The 13,079-nt window shown below is 38.6% G+C and overlaps 5 protein-coding genes across 6 annotated transcripts; 2 read left to right on the top strand and 3 right to left on the bottom strand.

Moving 5' to 3' along the window:
- LOC104735190 lies at nt 1,137-3,511 on the bottom strand. Its single transcript, XM_010454927.2, has 5 exons — nt 2,624-3,511; nt 2,413-2,468; nt 2,042-2,211; nt 1,811-1,962; nt 1,137-1,665 (listed from the first exon to the last, which is right to left on the bottom strand). The coding sequence occupies exons 1-5, from the start codon at nt 3,387-3,389 to the stop codon at nt 1,298-1,300; spliced, it is 1,512 nt and encodes a 503-aa protein (XP_010453229.1). The 5' UTR covers nt 3,390-3,511; the 3' UTR covers nt 1,137-1,297.
- LOC104735189 (NADH dehydrogenase [ubiquinone] iron-sulfur protein 7, mitochondrial-like) lies at nt 3,796-5,883 on the top strand. The gene is made up of 2 exons (XM_010454926.2): nt 3,796-4,296; nt 5,377-5,883. Exons 1-2 carry the CDS (start codon nt 3,875-3,877, stop codon nt 5,609-5,611), a joined length of 657 nt encoding a protein of 218 aa, XP_010453228.1. The 5' UTR covers nt 3,796-3,874; the 3' UTR covers nt 5,612-5,883.
- Nucleotides 6,607-7,671, top strand: LOC104737954 (serine/threonine-protein kinase BCK1/SLK1/SSP31-like). The gene has a single exon (XM_010458197.1). The coding sequence runs from the start codon at nt 6,607-6,609 to the stop codon at nt 7,669-7,671; it is 1,065 nt and encodes a 354-aa protein (XP_010456499.1).
- On the bottom strand, nt 9,350-10,672 carry LOC104735188. Its single transcript, XM_010454925.1, has 2 exons — nt 10,550-10,672; nt 9,350-10,174 (listed from the first exon to the last, which is right to left on the bottom strand). Exon 2 carries the CDS (start codon nt 10,161-10,163, stop codon nt 9,504-9,506), a length of 660 nt encoding a protein of 219 aa, XP_010453227.1. The 5' UTR covers nt 10,164-10,174; nt 10,550-10,672; the 3' UTR covers nt 9,350-9,503.
- On the bottom strand, nt 10,855-12,893 carry LOC104735187 (50S ribosomal protein L19-2, chloroplastic). Of its 2 annotated transcripts, none has more exons than XM_010454923.2 (5): nt 12,537-12,893; nt 11,669-11,821; nt 11,506-11,592; nt 11,259-11,392; nt 10,855-11,129 (listed from the first exon to the last, which is right to left on the bottom strand). In XM_010454923.2, exons 1-5 carry the CDS (start codon nt 12,801-12,803, stop codon nt 11,024-11,026), a joined length of 747 nt encoding a protein of 248 aa, XP_010453225.1. In that variant the 5' UTR covers nt 12,804-12,893; the 3' UTR covers nt 10,855-11,023. The 2 variants fall into 2 exon arrangements, with proteins under 2 accessions (XP_010453225.1, XP_010453226.1); XM_010454924.2 differs by having other exon boundaries at nt 12,546-12,893.

Genomic DNA, 13,079 nt, shown 5'->3' with positions numbered 1-13,079 from the left:
ACATACGTTACTTTTGTAAATATACAGATAGCATAAAAAAGGTGTACATATTTAAAAGTTACATTAGTTTTGTTTCTTACATTATCTATAGCGACATTTCTTTGCTTTTAATCCAACTCATTACATCATGGCTATTGGCTTATATGGAAGTTGTTGCACATATATTAACTACGTGTCAATTTGTAGATACTTCCATTACTTCAAGTCTAAAGAAAATGAAGTTTGAAACTTTCGTACTCTAGTTCGAATTGAATCCAAACCATTATCAAATTTTGGAACATTCCTGGGTTAGTAAACTCTTTTTCTTCTTTAAGACGTGAACAAGGAGTTACTATAATTGTTTTGTAAATTATGGTAGTTCATACGAATAACTTTTGAGGATTTTCTTGTGGATTTCGGCAGATCATACTCTATCCTTTATTGAGTATGATAAATTGATAATATGTTCCCCCAAAAACGAATCCTAAATAATTGAAAATCTTCTATTATTCAAGTACTTATGATTTGGGAAATGCCCTATTAAATTTACCAAGCCTCAAATCATTTCAAATTCAGTAGTGAAGAAAAGTCTTTTTCATGTGTATAATGATTAGAAACATCAAAACGCACACCCAAATACTAAAACCAGAAACAAATAATCAGCGGCAATATACATAACTCGTATTCACCAATCACCATTTAGATTTTTTTTTTTATCTCACAAATCACAACCAAATTAGTAGTAGATCATCTTTGGAAATTTATATATACTAGAGTATTGTTGGGGTAATAGCCATAACATAAGCTCCCAACAGAGTTACACGAAAGGCCCATTAACTTTAACACTGACTGAGCAATGATGAAAGACAAAACCCATGAACAGAAGCTTTTTGTCTTTTTTAGCTTCCAAATTAGTGAATTACAAGAAACCATCGTTCATTTCCAGTTTTAACAGAAGTCCATTGATTGAGCTTGCTTACGGGAAATCTTCCACTCTTTGATTCGCACTGATTTCTCTTTGTGTCTTAAAGAACCTCTCATTTGCTACAGAACGCCCAACCCCATCAGTCAAATATCTTTTAGTCATATAAATCCCTATTAACTCTTTGATGCTGGAGATGGAGGACGATTTAAAGGCGCTGCTCATCTTAGGAGGATTCATCCCGATTCACGAGTTTACATTACGATAAGAAGGTTCTAAATAGTTACAAAAGTGAACTTGTTATAATCTCTAGACAACAATTACTTCAGCAGCATTCTTACATCTCTACCATATAATAATATTAAGCCGATTTCATTAACTATAAATGGTCCAGATTCATAGCTCCATGTCTGATACTTCAACCTCAGTCCCGTTCACCAAACTATCCGAGAAGACAAAAGGTTGACACTTGGACTTCTCTTGAATGTTGCTGTGTCTATGTTTGAAGAGCTTCACTTTCGTTTCTCCCTCATTATGCCTCTCTTCTTTACGCTTTCTTGTGTTGCTGCTGAGAATTGAGATAGATGACACAATGTGTCCATCAGCCATGTCTGCATCTTGATCAAACTCTTCTTGTTGTTTCTGCAATGTGGCTCCGAGACTGAGATCTGGTCTTGACTTGTGAATCACAGTTTTGGCGTACTTTTTGGAATGGTCACAGTCAAACACCCTTAGTCCTTGCTCTTCAAGGGACACAAGCCATCCTGGTGATCAGGTTTAGTACAATGGATTAGTCAACTAAGCCGAGTGACTCATAACAGCTCCGGTGAACAGATGGGAAGTTCTGTGGAACAAATCACTCATGAAAACAAACACATTATTTATTAGTAACAAAAGAAGCAATTTTACCGAGGAAGGATGCGGGAGTCAAGTTTCTCAATGCGTCTGCATCTCTAATCACTTCACCTTGACTGATTACCCAATTGATCAAGTGGTGAGGAATATGTGAATTGGAGAAGGTGCTCATGTAGCTGATGGTTTTTTCTTGATCTTTATTTCTCCTGCATAATCCTTTAAAGTATCAAGCAAAACAATAAAGTAACTGAAGCAATTAATTCTGTAGACCTTATAAGCATATACCTTAGAGAAGCCAAAGCCTTGTCAAAAAGAAACAACCAATTAATAGCAATGTTCTTCAAGTGTAAACTTTTTTGTGAAGTTCCACTTCCAGGATTGAGGAATAGCTTTTCTGCTGATTTAATCACAGCATCTGTTATGATTTCCGTTAAAAGAGCTTCATCTTCCGGACCCTGAAAGATTAAAAGCTTTCTCATGAAATAATAATCCAATTCCCATGTTACATACAATGTGATTCTAGAAGCACCTATGGAATTTCTTGCACATCCGGCTGTACACACATTACGAAAGCACAGACCACTAATTTCAAACTTTCAAGTCACCCAAGTGAGAGAAGGCTAAAGTAGTTGATACAGTTTTGTCAAAGAACAAACCAGAAGTGATGTTAAATGCAGATATGGCTCCAGCAACAGCATCTTGAGAATGACATCTGTAACAAGAACAAAACTAAAAATTAAACCAATTGAGATATCTGGAGACACTAAATAGTCTGCTGGCCCTGTAAATCTAATGTTATTTGAATTGGAAACTACCAGAAATCTCCATAGAATGAGAAATAGCTAAAGAAAAAGGCGTTACACTCACCAAAAAAATAGCAACTCTGGAATCCAGAAATCATCTGAAGCACAGATTCCCGCAGATCCAATTCTAGTTTGGATCTGCTTAATTCCGAATTAAATCTTGAGCATAAACTGAGCAAGAAGACCTGTGAAGCTACGATTCCAGCTAAGTAACCAACGCGACAGGACTCAGAATCAATCTCTTTACGCAATTTTTCACTAACAAACGGCATGAAGACCTCCAAACAATCATCAACTCTACAATTCTCTTCAACTTCATCCACAACCCAAACTCTACTCAAATCAGCAAAACTAAAACCAGAGACCATCAACACATCACCATCCTCACCTCCTGGTTCATCAACACAGTGCATGCTAATATAGCTCACAATCCCTTCTAACAAACTCAAAGCGTCTCTCCTCCTAGTAACAACCAAACGACTCAGCTGGTAAACAACAGGAGATAACAGAGCTACCTTCTTGACGCCGGGAAACGAATCGGAGAAAGAGACTAGCAGCTGGAAGAAGCTCGAAGTTAACCTAACGGAGTCGTCCCGGAAAGCTAATCTGGAAGCGTAGAATCTAACGGAGGAGTAGAACCAGACTAGTTCGAGAGGTGGTGATGGTTCGGGAAGATCGTGAAGGATACGAGTGAAGATGGAGTCGAAATCGGAGAAATTGGTTCGTCCGCTTCGGTACTGCAACAAGAGCTGCTTAATCGAGTCATCGAGAAGCGGTTTCAGAAATTCGAGGTGACTCTGAAGCTTGGGTTTACAAATCGGAGGTTGCATTTTTGAAATTTCCCGGTGACGGAGAAGGGATTTTGAAAATTTTGGGGAAATTGAGAGAGAGAGAGAGAGAGAGAGAGAGAGAGATGAAACCCTATGTGTGTGTATCTGACGTGAAAATTCAAAGAAAAGGGGGGGCCGAATAAAGAGAGGGAATCCTAAATATTAATTGTTTACATTAGAATTTCAAATTTAATTTTGGCATTAGCATTTTAAATTTCAATTTACAATATGATATTCTTGTGGTAAATTTTAAAATAAATTTTTGTAAAACTTAAAATTTACAGTAAAATCGCTTTATTACTGTCAATAACATAAAAATGTAGAAAGTGAAAGAAAAAAAAAAGTGAAAAAAAGTCTCCGAACTATTTATTATATAAAGTTCTCGTCACCTGTATTTAGTAAATTGGTTATTTGATAGATAGAGTCGCGTGGTTATATCAAACTCCACGACGAAAGAGCAAAAAAAAAGAGACAAATCTCTCTCGATGGCGATGATTACACGCAACACCGCCACGCGCCTCCCTCTCCTCCTCCAATCTCAACGCGCAGCCGCCGCCGCTTCGGTTTCTCACCTCCACACATCCCTTCCATCTCTATCCCCCTCCGCAACACCGACTTCCTACACGAAACCTGGTCCTCCTTCCACCACCGCTCCTCCTCCTGGTCTCTCCAAGGCGGCCGAATTTGTGATCTCCAAGGTCGATGATCTCATGAACTTTGCTCGTACGGGATCGCTCTGGCCTATGACCTTTGGTCTCGCTTGCTGCGCCGTTGAAATGATGCATACCGGTGCTGCTCGTTACGATCTCGATCGATTCGGTATCATCTTCAGGCCTAGTCCTCGCCAGTCTGATTGTATGATTGTTGCTGGGACTCTTACCAACAAGATGGCTCCGGCTCTTCGCAAGTTCGCCTCTCTCTCTCTCTCTCTCTCCCTTATTCATGGAATAAAACGGCTGATTTATATCTTTGGATCTCGGATTTGTGTTGTTCTGCTTGATATGTTCTTAAATTAGGTTTTCTGAGAATATAATTGGGGATTTCAATTTGGGATTTTTTCTTCCCCTGCGATTTTAGGGTTCATGTTTTCTAATTAGATTGCGAGGTCTGTGACAAATCGAGAATTGCTGTATGAAGTATAAGGTCTGATGACCTGGAAGTCATACAGTTTCATATTCTTTGTCTAGCGCAGATTTATTCATTAATTTGTGAAGTTTTAGGTTTGAATTCATGAAGTGTTCTAGCAATTAGGGATGCAGATTAGGTTTGTGGAAGACTTATATAATCAATCTTTGTGCTTGTCTTTTGTGAGTAGATAGAGATTTGAGATTATCTAGCTTAGTAGATGAACATGGGTAAGTGCCCCTTTCAGCAATCATCATGCTTGGCTTTATCAAAGCTGGTCCTGATTAGAGATTGGAGATATCATTGTTACGATCTTTTCTTGTTTCTAAAAGATTGGTGATCCTTGTCCTGGCTGATTGGGATCGTGCATGATTACTTTTCTTCGTTGTCTTTGAGCCCTGATGTCTATGTCGTTGTATGGAAGTGGCTATTGAACGCACTTAACAGACTCCTATTTTTCGTGTTTGAAGGATGAACCCTTCTTTAGAATTGTATGTCTATGTTTTCTGGTAGGTAGCTGAGCTAGTAGTACTATGTCGTCTCTAGGCCCAGACACAATAGATATAAAATATCCCAAGCCAATCTATTAGCTGCAAGTAATCACGGTTCTCAATACAATAACCATTAAGATGAGCAAAATTTAGATGCATTTGAGAGATGATTGGCAGCTTTATAAATTGGTCTAGCTTAGTTCTTGTGCGGATATAAGTATCGTTGAGAAACTAGTATTTAGAGGTATGTTCAGAAATCAGTCTTGCTCTGGTAGAATTAAGAGAAGTTGTGTATGCTGTTCAACTCAATGTTCTGTTGTTGTTTGGTTTGTGTGAAATTCCAACTTCTAATATCTTGGATACAATCACAGGGTTTATGACCAGATGCCTGATCCAAGGTGGGTGATATCAATGGGAAGTTGCGCCAATGGAGGTGGATACTATCACTACTCCTACTCTGTGGTTCGAGGGTGTGACAGAATTGTGCCGGTCGACATTTATGTCCCTGGGTGCCCACCAACCGCTGAGGCTTTGCTCTATGGACTCCTCCAGCTTCAGAAGAAAATCAACAGACGCAAGGATTTCTTGCATTGGTGGACTAAATGAGCTTTAAAATCCCTCCAATTGTGAAAGGGGCTTTTTTCAGACATTTTTACCAAAGTTTGGGGGCTAATAATAAATCGTGGACGTTTCTGCATTACATGTTTCTTTGTGGTGTAGATGCCATGTAAAGGAGTGTGTTTCTAAGTTTGTTGTGGAAACTTAATGAAGTTAAGATGTTTGTGTTTGTCTGAGTTCTTTTGTTATATTGATTATCAACCAGTTTTCAGCTAGATGCTGACTACTGCTAAATATTTATTTACACATGTATTTATGTATACGAGTATGTGCGTGTATTCTCTCTCTTTCTCCTTCTGGTGTGATTATAGAAACCGCAAAGATCAAATGGACCCTAGTATGACAAATCGAACACCTTTTTTGATGGAGACTGTAAGAAAGAAAACCTTGTCAACAAAGAAAGAACCTTTATAACATCACCCAGTTCATCATAAAAGATTAAACGTGTAGAAGAATTTTCTGGTTCACTCCAAATGTAACCAAATAAAAGAAATTGAACTTTGCTAGTTCAAAACTAGAATTTACTTTGATCAAGCCAGAACCATTGCATAATTTGCATTAGTTGAACCCAACTCTAAAACTAAAAGTTTCCATTATTTTTTTTTTCTTTTCTGAAACTGTTTAAAACTGAAATTTCCATTATTTTTCCTCTCTCGATCGCTGCTATTCCTTGTTTTTTGGTTCCCATTCTCTCGTTACAATTTCGAAAACCAAACCACCGGTACGAATTAGATAAATTTCCATTAGCATGACGCTCCCAACGTTAATAAAAGGAAAACCAAGTCACCGACTTAGATACCCTAGCTATAAACTCTATATATATGTTTCACTTTACTTCTCTTTCACTACAATTCCCTATTTTACTCTATTGCTGCAGCCTGCAATTTTTTTTTTTCAGTTTCTCTCGCTGTGAATTTCTCTAAGCTTTGTAACACACACAGTTCGAGTTTGAAGCAACTCTAGAACAAAATCTTGCTGCAAATATGCAATCAACTGAAGAGTTCGTGAGATTCTTAGGTAAAGGCGATTTTGGTTCTGTTGATCTCTTCAAATACACTAAAAGCGACGGTTCCTCGTATCATGCCACCGTCAAAACATCTGAGGCCAGAAATTACGACTCTCTCAACAGAGAGTTTCAGATTCTTTCCGAACTCAAAGGATATCCGAACATCGTTATATGCTATGGAGACGATTTGGAAGAAGGTTTAAACGTTAACGGACACAAAGTCTACAAATTGCTTCTCGAATACGCAACCGAAGGGAGTTTAAGATCTTTCATGGATAATTATACCGACAGAAGGTTACCAGATCCAATGATCAGAGACTTCACTCGTATGATTCTCGAAGGATTGGTCTCGATTCATAGTCATGGTTATGTTCATTGTGATCTCAAGTCCGATAACCTCCTTATCTTCTCGTGCAAAGATTCTTCGTACGTGTTGAAGATTTCTGATTTTGGAAACACAAGAGAAGTCAGAGAAGTTCCAAGTCACTGGGAAACTGATTACCCGTTTGTTGGAACGCCTATTTACATGCCACCAGAGTCTCTCCACGACGGGGCCGCCAAGAAAACCCTAGATTTGTGGTCGTTAGGGTGCTTAGTGTTGGAGATGTACACAGGTAGAAAGCCATGGGCAGGTGTAGGAATTTTCGATCTCATGGACTTTCTTTATGATGGTGAAGCTCCAGAGATCCCTGAGTATGTGCCTTGTGATGCAAGGGAGTTTATTGAAACATGTTTCGCAAGGGAACCTAAGAAGAGAGGAAACGCATCTGCGTTGATGTTGCATCGGTTTTTGTGTCCTGAAGAGAAGGCGGAGAAGATTGTTGTAGCCGTCGCTAAAGAGAAAATTTCGTTGCCGGTGAAGTTGAAGTTGAGAATCAGAAGAGCTTCAAAGATAACAATGGATATTATAAACAAGCCCCTGAAATTGAAGATTTTCCCATCTAATAAGCCTCCACAGTTTAAGAAACTTTTGAGTAAGCTCTTGAGGTTAAAGACGATTCATCCGAAACCCTTGGATTCTAATTTAGTATCTGTTCATTAGTGTGTACGCTGAATTTATCTCTATTTCTTTTTATTAGTATGTCGATCACTAGCTAGCTATAATTGTTCTTAATCTCTGTATGTTGCGTCATTAACTATTTGATATTGTTACGTATTTACATCTTTAACTCGGTTTCAGTTTAGTTTTGTATAAACGCGATCCTCGGTGCTTCTTAACAATGCACCAAATGTTCTGAAAAATCTCGCCGAGTCTACTGTTGTAAATACTCCGATCCGTATTTTATCTTTCACTTTGACCACAAAAACTTTATTTACCTACTTCCTCTACCAAATATGATAATCGGAAAGAGTTGCAAAAAAAGAAGAAACAGAGTTTTCTGTTAGCAATACCATGAAAAAACGAATCCTACCTAAGAAGAGACGACACAGACTTGTCAACAAAAGCAAGTAATCATACCCCGAGAGCAGTTCCTTAACTTTTTTTTTGCACAGACAGCCACCCCTTAATTATGAACTTCCACTACCACAGGAGCAATGTCAACACGCAATATGAAAGATAATTCTTTGGTCATCATCAAAGAGGTGTAAGAATGAGCTCAGTGGCTCTTTAGGTGAAGAACATTTCACTTCTTATTTTCCTCTTTTTGTTATGATTACATCATTTGCCTTTTATAGGCATTAGGGTTTTCACCTCTGACAACTCATCAATCTTATCAGGTCTCATATGAGTCAAGACATTCAAACTTATTGCTAAGGATGATTGGCTTCGTACACGCTAGCCTTGCTTTGCCTTTCTGTTGCTCTGTCTTGACTCTGGTTTCGTTTCTTTGTGCAGGTGGACTTGACCATTGAACACTTGAAGAAGAGGAAGACTGTATCCAGTAAGACATGTGATTTGTTTTCCTTTTATTAAACCCACACAACTTCGGTTTTGCTCATCTCTTCAGCTTCTTAATTCTCTATCGACACTTCTTGAATCTGAGACAGAGATTCTTGATTTTGAGACGAATTTCCTGTCTTGGCCGAAGAATCTCCTGTCTTCTTCAAAGAGACTAGACAAATGGGTGACGAGATGTTTCAATTCTAAAAAGTATTGGTCTTAGTTGAGATCATACATTAAACTAAACAAAAACCAGAAAGAATATGAATTCAAGAAGACTGTGTCATACAAGCAAATCGATCTCCATCCAATTCCTTCAGTCTCAACTCTTCTGGCAATGTCCTTCTTGCAATAGTAACTGATCATAAAGAATATGAATTCGCCGGAACTAATGGCACCTCTGCAAGAGAATACGTTTTCTCCAAGTAAATCTTCCCAAGAAGACACCACGACGAAGATGTTTGACCATTCTTGTTTGTTTACACCCTCCAAAGTAAATCTTCCCAAGAAGACACCACGACGAAGATGCAACCTTCCTCTTGTAGTTGACCAATTCAGAATTACTACGATTAATTTCTACACAGTAGGGTAATTCAACAAGAGTAAACTCTTCCAACGGCACATCAAAGCCTATTAATAGAGATCTTTTCTGTTGGACCAAGCTCCATCATATATAGCCCTGTAGTTACAGGACAATGTGGAAACTTACATTTGATCATTCTCCATGTTGCTGTTTTCTTCTTCTGAGCTCCTCCTAAAGTGAAAACTCGGACTAAAGCCATGCACAACACTTTGTACTCATCTCATCAGACTAGGAACATCAAAATTGGATAGAAAGAAAAAAAAAATGTATTTTTTCTCATCAAACATGAATTCAACAGTAACAACAAATCTTGATAACTGAGATCATTCATCCATTACAACCAGACCAAGTTTTTAATCTACTTGGGCACCAATAAAGCAAAAGCTTCAAAAAACTGGTTCAAGAAGATCTAGAAGCAACAATTACAGTCAAAAGGACAGAGACGAGTACCACCAGATTTGGCCTTGTTGAAACCAATTTCATCTTCCCTGAACACTTTGAGTCCGTCTGTAGTTATCTTCCTGGGTCCGCTTCTCTTACTCTTCTTTGTCTTCCTTTCCGGGTTGCCATCAAGCTTCGTCCTCTCCCTTGTCTGCCTCCTCCTGGTTTCGCTTCCCGGGTTGTTATCAAGCTCTGTTGTCTGACTCATGGATTCGCTCCCCGGGTTGTTATCAAGCTCGGTAGTCTGACTCCTGGGTTCGCTTTCCGGGTAGTAATCAAGCTCCGTCCTCTCCATTGTCTGCCTCCTCCTCCTGGGTTCGCTTCCAGGGTTGTTATCAAGCTCCGTCCTCTCCCTTGTCTGCCTCCTGGGTTCCCTTCCAGGGTTGTTCTTACGCTCCAACCTGTCCCTCTTCCTCTTCTTCTTTGCAATCTCTGCTTTGGACTCGTTCGTCTCAGGTATTTGGACCTTTGGCTTCAGCTTGATTCTCCCAGCGAAGATGTCTTCAATCTCTTTCCCAAATTTACCAGGTTTTACAACTCGTTTGGCTTGTTGTGCCACAGGTTTTGCTTCTCCTTGTGATGGCTTCTTCATTGTAGTGCTACTACTCTTCCTCATCTTCTTAGGCATTTCGATGCAATCTATCAAAAAAATCACAATCACTAGATAGGTTTAAACTCACCTTCAATAACACAAATTTTCGCAAAAAATGTAAGACGATTAACAATTCTGTTCCAAAAAAAAACTTAAATCTTTTATAAACCCTACATTACTTGAGCTACTCACAATTCACAACACTAGAAATATGAACACACACAATTTGATACCCAAAACGAACCTGAGAAACTATATGTACAGATCCCCCCAAAATCAGAGTGTTTCTACCCGATCCAACATTGCAAATATATGAATAACAAATTTCGATTCCCAAATCGAATACTCAGGATCTAGGTTAAGTTTCTAGCAATAGACCGGAGAAACAATTAGGGTTTATGCAATTAGAGTAAAAGACTTACAGTCAGAAGCGAAACCACACGAAGAAGAAGAAGAAGAAGAAGCTTGGCCATTGGAGAGAGAAACTAATCGAGAGATAAAGGGGCCGGCGTGGCAAGCGTAGACAGTCGGGTCGGGTCGGGTCGGGTTCGTAACCCTTTTATTTTATTTTAAGGTTATTTGATAAATGATTATTTATAAACTAAACCAAATTAGGGTTTAACAGTTTACAACAGTATATACCAATCACTAAACTGTTTAACTATTTAAAACGTCTTCAAAATTTTTGTTTTACTAAACTGATATTGCTGCAAACAAAAATTTGAGATAACTCATAAAGAAGCCAACAAACAACTTATGAAGACGATCCGCCATTACACAAATACAATATCCAAACTGTGTCTCCTTCTTAGGGGAGTGTAACTAAAAGGGAACCTTCAAAGACATTTTATTTGTTCAGAACAGGATTAATACTGCTTTTGTTATGAAGGTGTGTGCTAATGCTTTTTGAGAGCATTCGTCTTCTCCCTCAGGTAATAAAGCTTGGCTCTTCTTACTTTCTTCTTCTCCAACACCTTTATCTCCCTCAGATTTGGGGAATACCTGTCATCAAACACCCCTCACTCACATCAGTATTTTCAATTGACCAAGGTAAAGAGTTAGAGAACACACAAAAACATGGTGGGCTGAGTTTATAAGAGTGGCTCTTAAATGGTCATTCAAAGTACTTACAAGGGGAACATAGATTCAACACCCACTCCAGCCACTAGCCTTCTTATCCTAAATGTTGAGTTAAGACCAGCATTACGCTTTGCTATGACGATGCCTTTTACAATTGATACACGCCTCTTGTTCTCAGGCACTTCCTGTTCAAACAAAATTAATATGGCAAGCCTCACTTAGAAGATAAAAGATGTTTTGATCCCATTACCCCCAAGAGATAGGAAAAAATACAATCTAGGCCAACATCAATACTTACCACTTTTAGCTGCACAAGGTAACCAGGCTCAATCTTTGGTATCTCCCTATGAGTTCTCACTTCCTCAATTGCCTCCTTGTCGATAATCTGCAGAAGATTGCGCGACATAGGTAAACATGGACATGATTTCTCTAAAGACAATTGTCGAGTTCTGAGTTTGTACCTGCATTATATGCTTGGCGGTTTTATCAAGGCGCTTAAACTTGATTCTCTGAGGAACATCAGAAGCTAACTCCTCAGATGACACTTGAGAAGTATTCTGTACAGAATCTCCAACGGTGGAAAAGCACCTCGATGAATACATCAAGTTTTGTTTCTGCCAAACATTTTCCAAACAATACAAATACAGAGAGTGTCAAGACACTTAGAAGCCTAATCATTTAGATATATCACTGTGACCCGGCCATGAAAAAGCATCCAGAAAACATGTTAAGCAGAACAACTAGTGAAAAGATAAAGCTGTGTCAAAGCCGAAAATAAATAACACGAAACGGGTTCCTCTATATCTACATAACTCTAACTACCACACGAGAGAGGCACAAGTAAAACAGCTAAGAGCTTAAGAAGAAAAGCAAGCAACGAAGCTTTAGGACAATGAAGATCTCTTTTTAACCACTGTCTATCTAGTGGTTGCAATACCGATCACAATCCCCCACATGAAGACAGCTAAATTTGATTTCAAAAGACGAAATCAGTGGAACCTGTAGCTGGGAGACTACTCATCACTACTCAGCAAAACCAACCCAAGAGCAAAGCTTTAGCATTTTTACACAAGTTACAATTTTTTCAAACCAATTTGACATTAAATCTCAATTAGTAACCAAACATACTCTACCATTTCTATCACGATAGAATACGAAAGTGGCTAGGAGACTACTCAACACTACTCAGCAAGATCAAAGCTTTAGTATTTTTAAACAAGTTGCAATTTTTTCAAACCAATTTTGACATAAGATCTCAAATTAACAACCAAGCATCCTCTATCTACATTTCTACAAACTCCAACACGACAGAATACGAGAGTGGCTTACAGGTACTACCGAAGAGGAAAAAGCAGCATTCTTCAACGAGCTAATACGATATGTCGAAGCTGAATCAAAAGCTCTGGTAGAACTGAAAGAATCAAACCCCAGCCTCCTCGATTCGTTATCAGACCAGCTTCCACAAGAAGATGTAGAAGAAGAAGAAGAAGAAGAAGAAGAAGAAGAAGAAGAAGAAGAAGTGAAACGAAGCGTGTTGGATATGGAGACACGGTGTCTCTGAAGCAACAACCTTGTAGTGCTACGAATCGATTGCATTTCTCCGAAAGAGTAATCGATCTATACGTTGATAACAGATTTGGATTGGCCGAGTTTTGAGAAAATACAATGTGAAACACCAAAACCCTCGTTGGCTCTTTCAGGGTTCTATTTTTTTTTTTTGTTCTCCTTTTCTTTATTGGTAATTTGCATATGAACCCCTGATGTTTTTATGCTCTCATCAAGTAAACCCTTCTTTTACTCATTAGTAATTTCATATAAACCCCAGACGTTTTTTTTTAACAACAAATAAACCCTTTCTCTTTGATATTGTTT

Source organism: Camelina sativa, chromosome 13, assembly GCF_000633955.1.
Source record: "Camelina sativa cultivar DH55 chromosome 13, Cs, whole genome shotgun sequence".
Classification (NCBI taxonomy): domain Eukaryota; kingdom Viridiplantae; phylum Streptophyta; class Magnoliopsida; order Brassicales; family Brassicaceae; genus Camelina; species Camelina sativa.
This window is presented reverse-complemented; position numbering and strand designations above follow the sequence as displayed.

What these genes read in the sequence shown, in the direction of transcription:
- LOC104735189 (XM_010454926.2), top strand. Translation starts at nt 3,875, where the DNA reads ATGGCGATGATTACACGCAACACCGCCACGCGCCTCCCTCTCCTCCTC. An exon ending in ATGGCTCCGGCTCTTCGCAA is followed by an intron (nt 4,297 to 5,376) that starts GTTCGCCTCTCT and finishes ATACAATCACAG; the next exon opens with GGTTTATGACCAGATGCCTG.
- LOC104735187 (XM_010454923.2), bottom strand. Translation starts at nt 12,803, where the DNA reads ATGCAATCGATTCGTAGCACTACAAGGTTGTTGCTTCAGAGACACCGT. An exon ending in TTTCCTCTTCGGTAGTACCT is followed by an intron (nt 11,822 to 12,536) that starts GTAAGCCACTCT and finishes AATGTTTGGCAG; the next exon opens with AAACAAAACTTGATGTATTC. An exon ending in GTTGAATCTATGTTCCCCTT is followed by an intron (nt 11,130 to 11,258) that starts GTAAGTACTTTG and finishes GTTTGATGACAG; the next exon opens with GTATTCCCCAAATCTGAGGG.
- LOC104737954 (XM_010458197.1), top strand. Translation starts at nt 6,607, where the DNA reads ATGCAATCAACTGAAGAGTTCGTGAGATTCTTAGGTAAAGGCGATTTT.
- LOC104735190 (XM_010454927.2), bottom strand. Translation starts at nt 3,389, where the DNA reads ATGCAACCTCCGATTTGTAAACCCAAGCTTCAGAGTCACCTCGAATTT. An exon ending in CCAGAGTTGCTATTTTTTTG is followed by an intron (nt 2,469 to 2,623) that starts GTGAGTGTAACG and finishes TTCTTGTTACAG; the next exon opens with ATGTCATTCTCAAGATGCTG. An exon ending in AAGGCTTTGGCTTCTCTAAG is followed by an intron (nt 1,963 to 2,041) that starts GTATATGCTTAT and finishes AGGATTATGCAG; the next exon opens with GAGAAATAAAGATCAAGAAA.
- LOC104735188 (XM_010454925.1), bottom strand. Translation starts at nt 10,163, where the DNA reads ATGCCTAAGAAGATGAGGAAGAGTAGTAGCACTACAATGAAGAAGCCA.